Source organism: Nematostella vectensis, chromosome 4 (genome assembly GCF_932526225.1).
Source record: "Nematostella vectensis chromosome 4, jaNemVect1.1, whole genome shotgun sequence".
Lineage (NCBI taxonomy): Eukaryota > Metazoa > Cnidaria > Anthozoa > Actiniaria > Edwardsiidae > Nematostella > Nematostella vectensis.
Window position 1 is genome coordinate 15,538,664 of NC_064037.1, and position 14,014 is coordinate 15,552,677.

Consider the following 14,014-nt stretch of genomic DNA (forward strand, 5'->3'; position numbering starts at 1 on the left):
CTGTGTTTGTATGGGGGACAGAAGCCTGAGTTCTAATGTTTGGAAGGTAAGAACAACGAGGATGAAAGTGTGTGAGATGTGTTTCTTGAGGAAAAAATGACCGAAAAACCTCCACGTCGAAGGTAGGGGAGATTGTATTCAATTTGTCTTCATTCTTCTTGCGATTGTGACTGTAATTGTGTTTTATGATCCTTCCCCTCAGGCAGAAATTGCACTTGATTGTCGAGAAACTCACAGAAAGAGTCGGGCCCCAGGTTTCATGTGTGAGTTGATTAGATCATCACATTATTGAGATTGTCATTAGTATATATCCTAGAAATAGGTTATTGTTCTAGTACACGAGATAAAATGGCTCATCCCTGTTCATTCTCTCTTTATTACTTTGACGAATCCGATTTTTGGCGCGAAGACATGTTGCCGTTTACTATCAGTAGTGAGCATATCTTGAATACTGGGCATAATATATAGCAGGGCATGTTGTTGGTGGTTGGCTTGTGTTATTCCTTTTGGTATTCAGGCTTATCTTGTCTGTTGATGTTATTCGTTTAATGCATTACTTCACACAGGTATAGCCATAACGTGAAGGTTATTGGGTAGCCTTAGGAGCCCACCCCTTCCCCTCCCCATCCCAAACCCTTTCAAATAAGATATGGGATGTGAACGAAATTCCAGATCATAAATCATAGTTAACACGAATTGCTGTGCTAAAATAGCTATTACAGAAACAAAGATTTTCAGTCACAGCTAAGAGAATTAAATTGTCAGAAATCATGAACAGAATTGAGACCTGATTACTTTAAAAATTTATAACCATTCTGTTTTTGGGCATACTCAATACAACCAAATAATTAATCCACTATACTATGCCATGTTCACCTAAATGACCTTTGATTGATTTAGTCTCAGATCAGTGATGGCCACAGCAAACGACGAGATGTGAAACATGCTTGCCTGACTCCTACAAGGTCAATCAACCAGTCACACTTTAGCTAGAAAGACTATAAGCACGCTGTAGGAAAACTATAAATTATATGCCTTTGTGAAAACAGATTAGCTTTGCTGACCGTTTTGTATTCCGATAAACAGGCCTTTTGAAAAGTACCACTATCACAGGCCTCTGTAATTGAGGTAAATCCACCAAATTTACAGGTAGTAGAAATCACTTGTGTTTTGTGTGGAGATAAAAATCACTTTTCTTACAGTGTAACTTAGTATTCACCATTTTTTTTTTGCTTTTGTGTTAAAGTTGTGTTTATGTTATTCAAAGATATGTACTTATGTTGAAGTTGTCATGCCAACCATGCAAGAGTTAGAGATTTTAAGGGAATATATATTGAATTTAGATAATGTGTGTTGTCACATTGCGATGATGTCGTTAATTTTGCTTTTTAGAGCAGTGTTAACCTTTGATATATGTTATCCAAAAATGATCAATATTCTGTTCCAAACATTTTAGCAAAGTTCCAATTTTGCAGTTCAAATTTTCCCCTATTAAAATCACATCAAAATAGCCTCTTATCATTCTCAGAGGGCCTGGATAAAGATCTAATGTGAAGCATCAGTGCAGCTTCTCTGTTTTCACAGAGGTGCACAGCATACCAATTAAACCCAGTCAGCCATTGCCCTGTAGGTTGGCCAGTTAGTTAGTCAGTCAGTCAGTCAGTCAGTCAGTCAGCCAGTCAGCCAGTCAGCCAGTCAGCCAGTCAGCCAGTTATTTATTCACTCAGTTGGCCAGTCATTAACCCATTGACTTCTGGCTTTTTTGGAGCTGAATTTACAAAAAACATATTCTGAGTTTTATACAGCCCGTCAAAGTCAAACACAGCTGCACCTAGTCAGCGGTATCCAAGCTTTCCAACAGTGCTTTGCGGTCCCCACCTTTAATCCCTCGTCGTTGTGCTGAAGCCAGCACAAGTTGATGGTTGCTTGTATTTTTCATCAAAAATACAGCTATGAGCATATTAGGAGAGTGTCTCAGGACATCATGAAGTCTTTTGGGGCATAATTGAGTGCTTTGCTTATGGATATTTGCAAGCAAAGGTGGATTCATGATGATTTTTTCTTGTTTGGCTTTGCCCGGATGAGAAAATAATTTTCTAATGAATCACCACAGCTCTCCTAAATGCTGTCTTTTCTGAAACCAAATTAATTCCAAAATTGTTTACACTGCTATTCTGGGTCTATATGACCTGGAATTGATTTGTTTGGCTTCGGGGTAAAAAGACTTCTAAAAAACCATCTGACTTTGGGGAGAGGAGTGTTGACTGGCCCTCCCCTTGTGAATTTTCCCCTGGATCTCCCAGAATGCTTTGCAATACGTAAAGATATTTCCGTGGTTGTCAATCCTTCAAGGAATGGACATTGTGTTTTGAGGCCAAGGAAATGTACCTGGAGGATCAGAATAAAGGTATCTATTTGTGTCTTGAGCTGTGTTTGCTGATCTCTCTCCCTTGTGTGGTATTTTGAGCGTTTTATTGAGAGGGGTGATTCAGCTTTTCTCTCCTTGTTCGATTTAAGATTTGTCAAAGAACCTGTGCTATTATTTGGCTTAAGAGTAGATGCCAACACCTTGGTTGGATGCATAACTGCAAGACTATTTATCCCTTAGACCGATGCCTGGGTATCTTCATCTTGTTGTGTTTATTTTGAATTTATGAATCTTTTGGGTTGTGGGTACTTCCCAAAGCCGGTACAGGCCGGTTGAGGGGTCAATGTGTTAATTCAGTCAGTCAGGTAGTTCTTTAGTGAGTTATTCAGTCATTCCATCAGCCAGCCAGTCAATTGGTCAGTCAGCTGGCAGGTGAGCCGGTATTTCCAATCTGTTAGACTGCATCTTGCTATTTGTTTGTTTGTTTTGGTTTACAGTATGTGGCAATTTAAAAATTTCCAATTGTTTTTTTTTAATACTAAACCTCTATCATTTCTATGATTGTGTAAACGTTTGCAGTGCATCACCTAGCATCACTGATGAACTTAGAGCTGGAGGTGATGAAAATGATATTCCCCAAGTAGTCGTCAGACTTCCTTTTACTGAGAAGAATGCAAGATTATCATTGCCTGATTACCAATTATCACCCCTTGCCAAACTGTACGTGAGTGGGATAAAAGAAACCTCTTATACGGAACAGAATGATCAAGAGACGGACACTGCTAGTGAGGGGGAAGAAGATTCTTCAGAGGAAATAATGGTAAAAGACATTTGCTTGAAGAGTTATTGAAAATACCTACTGTAGCTATACAACAACCTAGCAGTTGCATGATGTTGTACACTCCTATGTTGCATGATGTTGTACACTCCTATGTTGCATGATGTTGTACACTCCTATGTACTTCTGTCAAAACCTCAAACCGCCTTGCTTTGTGTCTACCCTCTGTATTAATAATAGGGTAATTTACTGACAGTGGCAAGAGAATGCCGCCTTCTGCACGGTTTATTGCATGCACATGTTGATTTTTGCTGGCGTCACATACTGAAGAGGACGTGAAAAAGCATGAAATGCCAAAACCAGCAAGAAAGTGTGTGCATGCAATTAATGTGCGTGAGGCACTGTCCTCTTGTCAGCATCATGGATCTAAATCACCCCATATGCTTCCTCCACAAATCCCACAAGGGGTTAAGTATTTTCCCTTTCCATGTATTTTGCTATGACAACACAGTGTCTGCATCAGATATTAAACTCAATAAGAAACAGGGACTATGGTAAAGGTTGGGGGACACAGCTATAGAAAACATATAATGGGAGGTACACAGCTATATAAAACATATAATGGGAGGTACACAGCTATATAAAATATATAACGGGAGGTACACAGCTATATAAAACATATAATGGGAGGTACACAGCTATATAAAACATATAATGGGAGGTACACTGCTATATAAAACATATAATGGGAGGTACACAGCTATATAAAATATATAACGGGAGATACACAGCTATATAAAACATACAATGGGAGGTACACTGCTATATAAAACATATAATGGGAGGTACACAGCTATATAGAACAGAAAATGGGAGGTACACAGCTATATAAAACAGAAAATGGGAGGTACACAGCTATATAAAACAGAAAATGGGAGGTACACAGCTGTATAAACATATAATGGGATGTACACTGCTATATAAAACAGAAAATGGGAGGTACACAGCTATATAAAACAGAAAATGGGAGGTACACAGCTATATAAAACAGAAAATGGGAGGTACACAGCTATATAAAACAGAAAATGGGAGGTACACAGCTATATAAAACAGAAAATGGGAGGTACACAGCTATATAAAACAGAAAATGGGAGGTACACAGCTATATAAAACAGAAAATGGGAGGTGCACAGCTATATAAAACAGAAAGTGGGAGGTACACAGCTATATAAAACATATAATGGGAGGTACACAGCTATATAAAACATATAATGGGAGGTACACAGCTATATAAAACATATAATGGGAGGTACACTGCTATATAAAACAGAAAATTGGAGGTAGACAGCTATATAAAACATATAATGGGAGGTACACAGCTATATAAAACATATAGGCTATCATGGATTTTATAAAAACACATAACAGGAGGTAATCATGGATTTCAGCTCCCATGCCTTTTTTCTACAATGTCAGTCCAAAGGGGCAGTACCTCTGTACCCCTGGATCCGACACTTAGCTATTATGTATAAATGAGTTAGGTTTTTTAATGGTCTCTCTGTTTTACAGATCAATGTTGAGGATACTGATAGTGCTCCTGAATGTGAGATCGAAAAGGGAAAGCAACATTCCAAGAAGTTAAGGTGTGATGTACCACAATTACCAAAGATTCACAGGACAGTTCCGTGTAAGGTATGTAAAGTATTGCCCTTTATTCTACGTTTTCAAATGGCTTGGGAAAGGGGAGGGGGAGCTGGTTTTCAAAGCTACAAAACAAACCTGGCATGGGTGCGGCTGATGGCCAAGAGAGTCTAAACTTCTTAGTTCTATATTCTCTATTCTCTCCTCTGAAAATTCCAAAAAGAATGTTTCAAAACTTAATTATTGTTGTTATTCCCTTAATGGCTACTGCTGGTCCTGCATTTACATGGTCGTTCCTAATGAAGTCACCCAGTTGGTTAAGAAATTTAGCCAGCTATAAATACGGTGATACAAGTGAAGTACAGACTCAATATGTGTCAGAGAAATAGTCCAGCTTTGAACGCCACTGTGCCTGTTGTACATGTTTTGTAGGAACTAATAATAAATAAATACATTGCAAGCCTTGGTTTAATCTGTTCCTAAATACCAGTAAGATCATGAAAAGCGTTCACACACGTTTTTCCATTGTTTTATTGTAAGCTACAAGGGATTCTTGTTGGTTTACTATTGGAATTTTCCCATACCAAGGCCCTGATTTATACATCCTCAGTTCATCAGCCCAGCGGGCAAAGTAGAATTTGAAACTGGGCTATTCACCTAAGAATGAGCAAAATGAACTGGCAAACTGGCAAAACATAGGAACAACCATGAATGTAGGAGAAAGGACATGTTCAGTTTTGTTACGTATTTGTCTAATGAAATCATCGTTGTTGTAGTTTTGTGACAAGAAGTTCTATTGGCAAGTCCACCTGCGCTTCCATGTAGAGAGGAAACATGCTGATAAAGAAACTGCTGGCAAGTCACTTAATGTCAATGACGAGTCTGATAGTCAAGATCTGCAGGTAGACGACATACCACAGCTTGAAAGGAATTCAGACTCTGAACAAATGGTTAACAACAATCACGCTGATGATACGAATTCAAACTCTGAAGAAAAATTTGAACAAATAGTAAACAACACGCCAGACAATGAAAGCAAATCAAACTCTGGACAAACCTCTGAACAATTGACAAACAACACGGTCACCGAAGGTAGGTATGAAGACTCTAGACAAAACTCCGAAGAATGTGTGAACAGAAGTATCTATAAAGATAAGGATTTAAATTCTGATAACTCTGAACGATCAATTGACAACAGACTACCTGAAGAAAGGAAGTCAAAATCTGAACAAAAGTCTGAACAATTGACTAACAACAGGATTTGTGAAGTTAACAGTTCAGACTCGGAAAAATTGGTTTGCAGCAGGCTTCTTGAAGATAGTGATTCACCCCCTGAGCAGTTAAACAACCTTGGACCACAGAATAACCAGAATACAAATAGAGAGAATGAAGTTCTTAATGGAAATGGTAGTAATGGTGGAAATGGTGGTGATGGTGATGAAACTCAAACCACAGATACTAGTTTGGATAGTCAACAAGTTACGGACGATGCACAGAAGGCCATGAATGAACTGCTGAATTACTGTGATCATTGTAATAGAACTTTTTATATCAGAGAACTTCTGAGGCAACATATTAAGACTGTGGTAAAAAATCTTGAAGGCAAAATAAGGATTATTCAAGGTATGTGCTAAGACCATCCTAAGTAGAAATTCATTATTACACCATCCAATATTTACACCACAGTGAGCATGATTTTGTTAGATTGGAAACAGCTGATGACAGAGAGAGAGCTGGGACGAAAGCATGAAATCAGACAGCAAAGACAATATCTTGTGTAAAGAGTGTTTTACTATCAATCAATCATGTGCGACGCCCTATGCCCCAGTCCTCTCACGGCCATTAGTTGCTTAAAAAGATGTCTGGGTGCTTAGTCAGGATTTGCATAGAAGGTTATTTGGGGATGGGTGGGTATATATCATCCAAAAATGTGCAACTTCAGGGGAATCTTTAATAAGAATATACTACCTATCTACCTATATATTACATATCGGGGATTTTGGCTGAATGTACACAACTACCCTTAAATAAGGCAAAGTACGCAGCCATTTTACGCTCCCGCACAATAACGAGTCACTCGTCACTCAAAGATTCCATTTCCATCGGCTAATTCAAGCAAGTAACTGAGAAACTATCAATAAAATGTCATGAATAAAGTATCAGACTTGAATCGTGGATGGTTATTTATTTACAAAGGAGTGTTTGATCGACATCTTCGACATCTCTATCATCATTTGCATAGCCCGACCATAACAAACTCCATTTCTCAAATCTAACCTTTTGAGATCATGAAATTAATTATTTTCATTTTCTTTTTTGTTTGTTTCTTGTAGAATTAACAGAGCCACAAACCCGCGAGTTTAGATGCAAAGAATGTGGCGAATTGTTTCCTAAGGAAGACAAGCTTAATGCTCATGTGTTAAAGCATCCCAACTACAAAGCGTTTGAATGCCATATTTGTCACTCCTGCTATGAAACCCTTGCCTGTCTAAGGAGGCATGCAACAGTTCACACTACTAAGCAGCGGAAAGGCAGATATGCTTGCGCATATTGTGGGAAGATCATGGCCAAACCAAGTAAGTCTTGGAGAAACCTGTTGCCAAACATTTCATATTTTGAAATAACCGTTTTGAATTTCAAAATTAAAAACTTTTACAATTTTGAAATTAATACATGCACGCTGATTGGCTAGAATGGGTTGAGATATGTGTAATTAATCTGCCTAAACAGAAATTGAACAGGTTCACAAAATATTGAATTTTATTGCAAAACATAATTGGATCGCGAAACATTGAATTGGTTCACAAAACATCAAATTGGTTCACAAAATGTTGAATTGTTTTGGGAATATAATTGGTTCACAAAGTATTGAATTGGATTGCGAAACATTGAATTGGTTCACAAAAAATTGAATTGGACCGCGAAACATAATTGGTTCACAAAGTATTGAATTTGGTCGCAAAACATTGGATTGGATCGCGAAACGTGAATAGTTCACAAAGTATTGAATTGGATCGCCAAACATTGAGTTGGTTCACCATTTACTGTTTACGCTGACGTAAACGTCACGAAACATGAATGGTTGACAAAGTATTGAATTGGATCGCCAAACATTGAATTGGTTCACCATTTACTGTTTACGCTGACGTAAACGTCACGAAACATGAATTGTTGACAAAGTATTTAATTGGATCGCCAAACATTGAATTGGTTCACCATTTACTGTTTACGCTGACGTAAACGTTATAGCCAAATTCGTTGTTGCGCGACCTCCCAGAATCCAAAATTCCTTTCTTCGTTTGGGATTAGCGCGTAGTCAATCAAACCAAACAATCAAAACCAGACAAACCGCCCCCAAATCTTGTGTCTGACTACGCGCTATTTCCAAACGAGACATGGATTTTGGATTCGCCGAGGCAACAACGAATTTGGCTGTAACGTTTTTTATTAAAGTTGTAATTAATTTACAACCCAGAATGTTTTTGATTTATTGCCGCTGTAGTTTTGACTTATAATTTTCAGGCGCGTTAAAGGAGCACGAGGCACTGCATAGCGGGCCCAGGCCCCACAGATGCCGCTCGTGCAAAAGAGGTTTTACTACCGCGGAGAAACTCGAGGAACATGAGCTCTTCCACCTTGGTCTGAAAGAGTACAAGTGCACCTTGTGTGACAAGGGCTTCCCAAACCTCTCTGCTCTTAAGGGCCATAAGTTGTATGTGCATGGGGAGAAGCGATTTAAATGTGAGGTGAGTATATATGTGAAAGCAAAAACAACCACAAATGCTACTGGTGCTAGTGATCAGTTCTCTCATGTCAGTATCGGGTTGTCAGATTGGTAGATCTGTAAGGAGCAGCTGTTCCAGTAGACTGTGACATCTCCTTTGACCCGCCTGTGTTTTGGAAGTCCCACACCTCTGGAACATGATAATCTCGTAGCCTGTGTATGCTCAGACCTTTACATGATTCTGCAGAGTTCATAACGCTTACCATACATCCGTCAAGATCATGATTTCACATAGATGGAGACTATTCAAGGTGCCTTCTTTACCATCGTTGTAGCTCTGTCACGCAACGAAGCGTTGTGCGATTGCGTGACAAAGCTACGACGGCCTAATGAAACTAGCATCGGGTCCAAGGGTACGTAATGATTCTCTAGTCATGATTTCAAGTGTCGAAGTTCTTCAGCATCGAAGTTCTTCAAGTTTAAAAAAAAAACACATTGGCGCAACCGCTGCCAATTGTTGATTAAGGTACGGTAATACGAGCAGCAAAATCGTACAACTTTTGTGGCAGCATTTGCAAAAAAAAAAGTTCGAGGGCGATGTTGCGCGTTTTACTACCGGCGAACCAATGCCCCAATGCAGCAATGCTGCCACAGAAGTTGTACGATTTTACTGCTCGTATTACCGTACCTTTGGAGTTTAAAAAGGGAGAAGGCGGCTGTACATAAGCTACATTCTGTTGAAAGTAAATATACCACAAACATTATCCATTAGGGTCACTAGATCCGCTTGAAAGTAGCGATGACGTGGCATGGTTCTTTAATTTATTTCTTCAGGAAGTTTTCTATGGGCACCAATACCCTCAGCTACTAATGTAGAGGGTAGAAAGGGTAGAAAGTCTACGCTTTTCAATTATTCACAAGCGCTGTGATCAATATGAAAATACAACTCGTAAGTAGGCACCCACTGCACCAGCCCCACACGTGTGGGGAGCAATCCTTGAATTGCTCATCATTCCTGAGTTTGCTCACAGAACCCTGTGATCATTAGGTTTGTGACAAGTCCTTCAAGCGAGAAGACCATTTGAGGGTTCATAGTCGCATTCATTCTGAAGACAAGCCGTTCAAGTGCGACACATGTGGGAAACAATTCAACCAGAAGGTCTGCCTGACACTCCACCTACCCTGCAGAGAGGAGGAGAGACGCCAGAAACGAGAAGAAGCGCGTAAGAGACGAGAGGAGAAACTAGCGAAGAAGGGCCCTACAACAAGTACTTCAAGCAGCAGAAAAAGGAGGAGAAAGTTCAATAGGAACGGTAGAAGCGCCGCCATCAAAGCTGCGGCTTCCAAGCTTTCAGAGAACGAAGACGAAACTACTAAAGGTTCTCAGAATGAGGTGGAATTAAGTGACGCTAAAGATGTAATCAGAACTCCAGAGCATGGGAAGATAAAGAAATCAGAGTGTTCAGAGGAAAATCAAACAACAGAAGTCATAGCAGATAGGACAAGAAAAAAAGCTATAGACAAGTCAATAGATTCGACGGTGACTGAACAAACATCAAATGGAGGTGACTTGGGAAATCAAGAGACGAAACAAAATCAGGTTAGCAGAAATACAAGGAAAAGACCAAAACGAGGAAGCCAGCTCACTCCCACCAGGACGCCGAAGAGAGCAAAACAAAACTTGGAAAAACAATCCGCAAGAGAGCTTGACAATCAGTCAGAGGACAAAGAAGACGTCCCTGAGGAACCCTGCAAAGGAGCTTCAGACATTCGTGGAAGCAGTGTGGAGAACAAAGGGATAGTGGAAGGGCCCGGTAAGGAATCATATGGTACAGCCGTTATGCGGCAGATTGGTGAAGGAGCCTCAGCTGCAATCCATGGAATTAGGATAGCAAGGGTTTCTTGCAAGGAAGCGCAACTCGAATCTGTAGCTGTTGACCAGATAGGCATATCTAACAGATCTCAACTACACACCAATGGGGCAAATAAGCGGAGCAGTGTCCATGTACTTAATAGGGATAATGGTATTACACAGGCTTCCAGCAATATTACGGGTAGCAAGGGTTATGTTTCAAGTGGTTCTATATTACCACTGAGGTCTCCAGTTTGCAAGGAATGGCGTGGAGCCACTACTACGAACAACTATCTTAAAAGCAGCTATCCTGATCAAGGGTCGTACGACCCTAATGCACAAGGGCCCTTACCTGTAGGGGTTCATCCATCTAACAGCTATGGTGCACAAGGCTTGTTCCACACTAATGGCCAAGGGCTCTTATCCACAAGGGCTCATCTAACTTGTACCAGCAGCTATGCGACCCAAGGCGCATTCAATCCTTGTGCGCAAGGGTCCTTATCAATTGGGCCCCATACAGGTAGTTCCAGCGGCCACTCTGAGCAAAAAGGTGCTCATCCGCCTAGAAGCATCAGCTATTCTGTTCAGGGATCGTACAACCCATGCGTGCAAGGACCTAACTTGCCCAGTAACTATAGGTACCCCACACATAGTTCATATGCGTCTTACGCACATGAAAATCACTCATCCAGTAGCATGCTCCAGGAGATGCCAAACCATGGTCCCTGTTTGTTTCCCTCTAGGGACTCTAACACTCAGTACAGTTGGTCTCAAGGGAGATCGGGAAGAAACCTAAGTAATTCAGGATTTGCAAGCACCATGTCTAGTGGCGACAATAGAAACCATATGATTGACAGGCAGTATGTAGGAGAATATCCAAATGATATAAGTAGTGCCATAATATCTGCAATTAACTCAGATAGTACAGATTTTGTAGACCAGGCAAACATGTTTTACTCAAATAGGTAATGGAGTGTTATAATCGATAGTAACAGACTTCCTCTAGTTAAACAGATTGGAGTCTAAACAATTGTTTAGCTTAGCAAACAATAGCCTAATTTTCAGCTGTGTACAATAGTCCTTTGCACCCTTTGAGCTCCACCACACCTTTTGAGCTCTCTCTCGTATGCATTTGAAAATAAGGCTAAGCAAACAGTTACTGTAAAGTATGTTTAATAATTACACTATATTATAATTATTTTTTTTCCTTCCCAAGGCTGTGTGCCTCTGGCATTACTTCTCATACTTCCAGTCTTCATTGATTTTGACACGGCATCCATGGATGGACGTTATTGTTATTTATTTTTTTAAATACAATAGATCTTGCATAATTAGAATAAATTATAGTAAATTATAAGAAGGGATTTCCAAATCAGACAAGTATATACCTATTCCAAATATGGTTGCACTTGGAGAACGTGTGTTTTGTCTTGCATTTACCCATGAACTATGTGGGACTGTGGGTTACGATTCATCAATTTCGTGTGAAACGTTATTTGAAATATGTGTATAAAGGTTTATAAGAGTTGTGCTGTATTCTTGTTAAGATATCTGCTCTTATGTCTTTAAAAATGAATTAAAATATTCATATTCTTTGGATTTTTATTTGGTTTTATGTAATATTATTTAAATACAATATTCTATATGATGTGATGATGTGATGATGACAAACTTTTATACAAATAACCACCATATTTGTTAAAAAATATTTATAACATAAGCAGCCAGAACTTGTACCAGGCATGTGTGTACAAAACTGACAACTGAAACAACCCTGCTCTGGTAGACTTACACACAGGTATTCTTATTGGGTTCCCTAAACTTGAAGATGTCAAACATCCAAAACTCGTCAGTTGCCCCCTCTCCTCCCTCACCATAAAAAAATATTGATTTATCTCCAAACCAGGAATAGAAAATGACGAAGAGAACATATTGCTAGCCCATTTAAATAAACTTTTAAGGTGAAGCTCATTCACTTAATATACTCTGCCATAGCATGTTGTTTATCCAATAAAATAACGGTTTAATATCAAAAACACAAAATTGTTAGCCTGTTCACATGCATCATAAACTGTTTTGGCCAAAGCTCATTTCGTTCATATAGTCTGCAATAGCATCTAATATCTCTAATAGAGTCTCTCGGTTTAAGCTCCTTAGTGTCGAGGACCTGGCAATCTGCAAGGAAAAATAAAACAGGAATTGTCTGAGGAATACAACATTGCAACATAAGTCTTGCTTGTATTACCCTGGTCCCAGAGCCTCGAGCGTCTCTGTTCAGTGGCCAGCGAGGTTGAGACGAGGCTCTGGCCTCTAGAAGCGCTATTTCGACTTCTGCCTCACTTCCATGTTAACGTTTTGTGATTAGCATGTGTCAGTTTCACGTGGTGCTACCTTGGATGTAAATATCTCTTCGCTCGGGAATCGAATTCACGAGTATGAAAAGCGCATGAAAACCCGATTTAAAAACAACAAAATTCATCAGAAAACCCATCTCTGGTAATACTACAATTACTGTAGAGTTAGTGAAAAGAATATGCCCATAGGAATATAACATTTTCATTCTAGGGAATACAACATTTTCTCGGGAAAGCGCTTCAAGGAGGAGAAAATCGCGGATAAGCTCGCAGTTATCCTCGGAACGAGTCTATCAAAGAACTCAAGAGGAAAATAACCAGTACAATCGCTTGCTTGGGATAGTTGAATCCAATATCGTTGAGGCGAGAGCAAACGCCGGGAATAAGCTGGAAAATCAGCGATTTCCCCGTAGCCGATCGTCAGCACAGAGAAGACATCTCGCCGCTTGATTAACTCGTAAAGAGACTCCTCTTGAACAAACTTTACATTTTCAATACTGGTAAATCTTGTAACTAATTCGAACTGAGCACTATTAAAATTACGATCAAGATAATCTATCGCTCGTCTACTTCGTTCGTTTAGATGTTTGTTATTGCGAACAATAAGAATTAAAAACCGGTTTTGAGCTTTTGAACTTGAAGCGAAAATACGATAGAAAACTGTTAGAATTTTTTGGTTTCAAGACCACACACCACACATCAATTGGCCAATCAGCGACCAAGTTCAGATTCTGAACCTAGCAGAAGTCATAATTGACACACGAGGCTCTGGAACCAGGGTATGCTTGCATGGGTAACTGAGTACAGATGACAAGTCTAGACTTTGTTGATACCTAAAAATAATCAGCATTTTTTAAGTAGATAGTTGCTAAGCAAGAATAAAAATAATGTTTTGGCACCGCATTCATGGAGGCCTAGCGGTGGGAACTGCCCCCGTATTTGAAGTTGGCAAATATATTCCGAAACAACAAGTATCTTGGCAGAGTCGTAGCAGGCCACGTATAATTGGGGGGGGGGGGGGGGGGGGGGTTCAAAACAGAAACATTAAGAAAATATTGAGGGGGGGGGGGAGGGTAAGACACACCCCTTTTGGTCATTTTCATACAATTTTCTAAAATATTGGGGGACACATGCCCCCAGTGCCCCACCCCCTGCTTCGGCTCGCCGAGGGCGCGCAACAACGAATTTAACTGTAAATTACCTTGGGGAAGTTATGCACAATTATATCAAGCGCATGTTTCTTCATATCAACTGCACCGATGGTGCTAGCAGCTTCAAGGATCTGCAAAACAGTATT

The 14,014-nt window shown here is 39.8% G+C and overlaps 2 protein-coding genes and 1 long non-coding RNA gene across 3 annotated transcripts in view; 2 read left to right on the forward strand and 1 right to left on the reverse strand.

Moving 5' to 3' along the window:
- Positions 1-11,962, forward strand: LOC116620253. The gene is made up of 9 exons (XM_048726885.1): positions 1-122; positions 203-263; positions 901-965; positions 2,948-3,188; positions 4,716-4,838; positions 5,564-6,410; positions 7,121-7,363; positions 8,310-8,533; positions 9,560-11,962. Exons 1-9 carry the CDS (start codon positions 97-99, stop codon positions 11,330-11,332), a joined length of 3,603 nt encoding a protein of 1,200 aa, XP_048582842.1. The 5' UTR covers positions 1-96; the 3' UTR covers positions 11,333-11,962.
- LOC125561927 lies at positions 3,197-4,499 on the forward strand. Its single transcript, XR_007307631.1, has 2 exons — positions 3,197-3,898; positions 4,023-4,499. It is a non-coding gene; the product is annotated as an uncharacterized LOC125561927 (long non-coding RNA).
- Positions 11,948-14,014, reverse strand: part of LOC5516080 (leucine-zipper-like transcriptional regulator 1) — a 20,337-nt gene continuing 18,270 nt past the window's right edge. Inside the window, exons 23-24 of the mRNA XM_048726886.1 lie at positions 13,919-13,999; positions 11,948-12,538 (exon numbers count right to left, since the gene is read on the reverse strand). Of these exons, the coding sequence (XP_048582843.1) occupies positions 12,428-12,538; positions 13,919-13,999 (192 nt within the window). The 3' untranslated portion in view covers positions 11,948-12,427. The remainder of the gene's footprint in view (positions 12,539-13,918; positions 14,000-14,014) is intronic.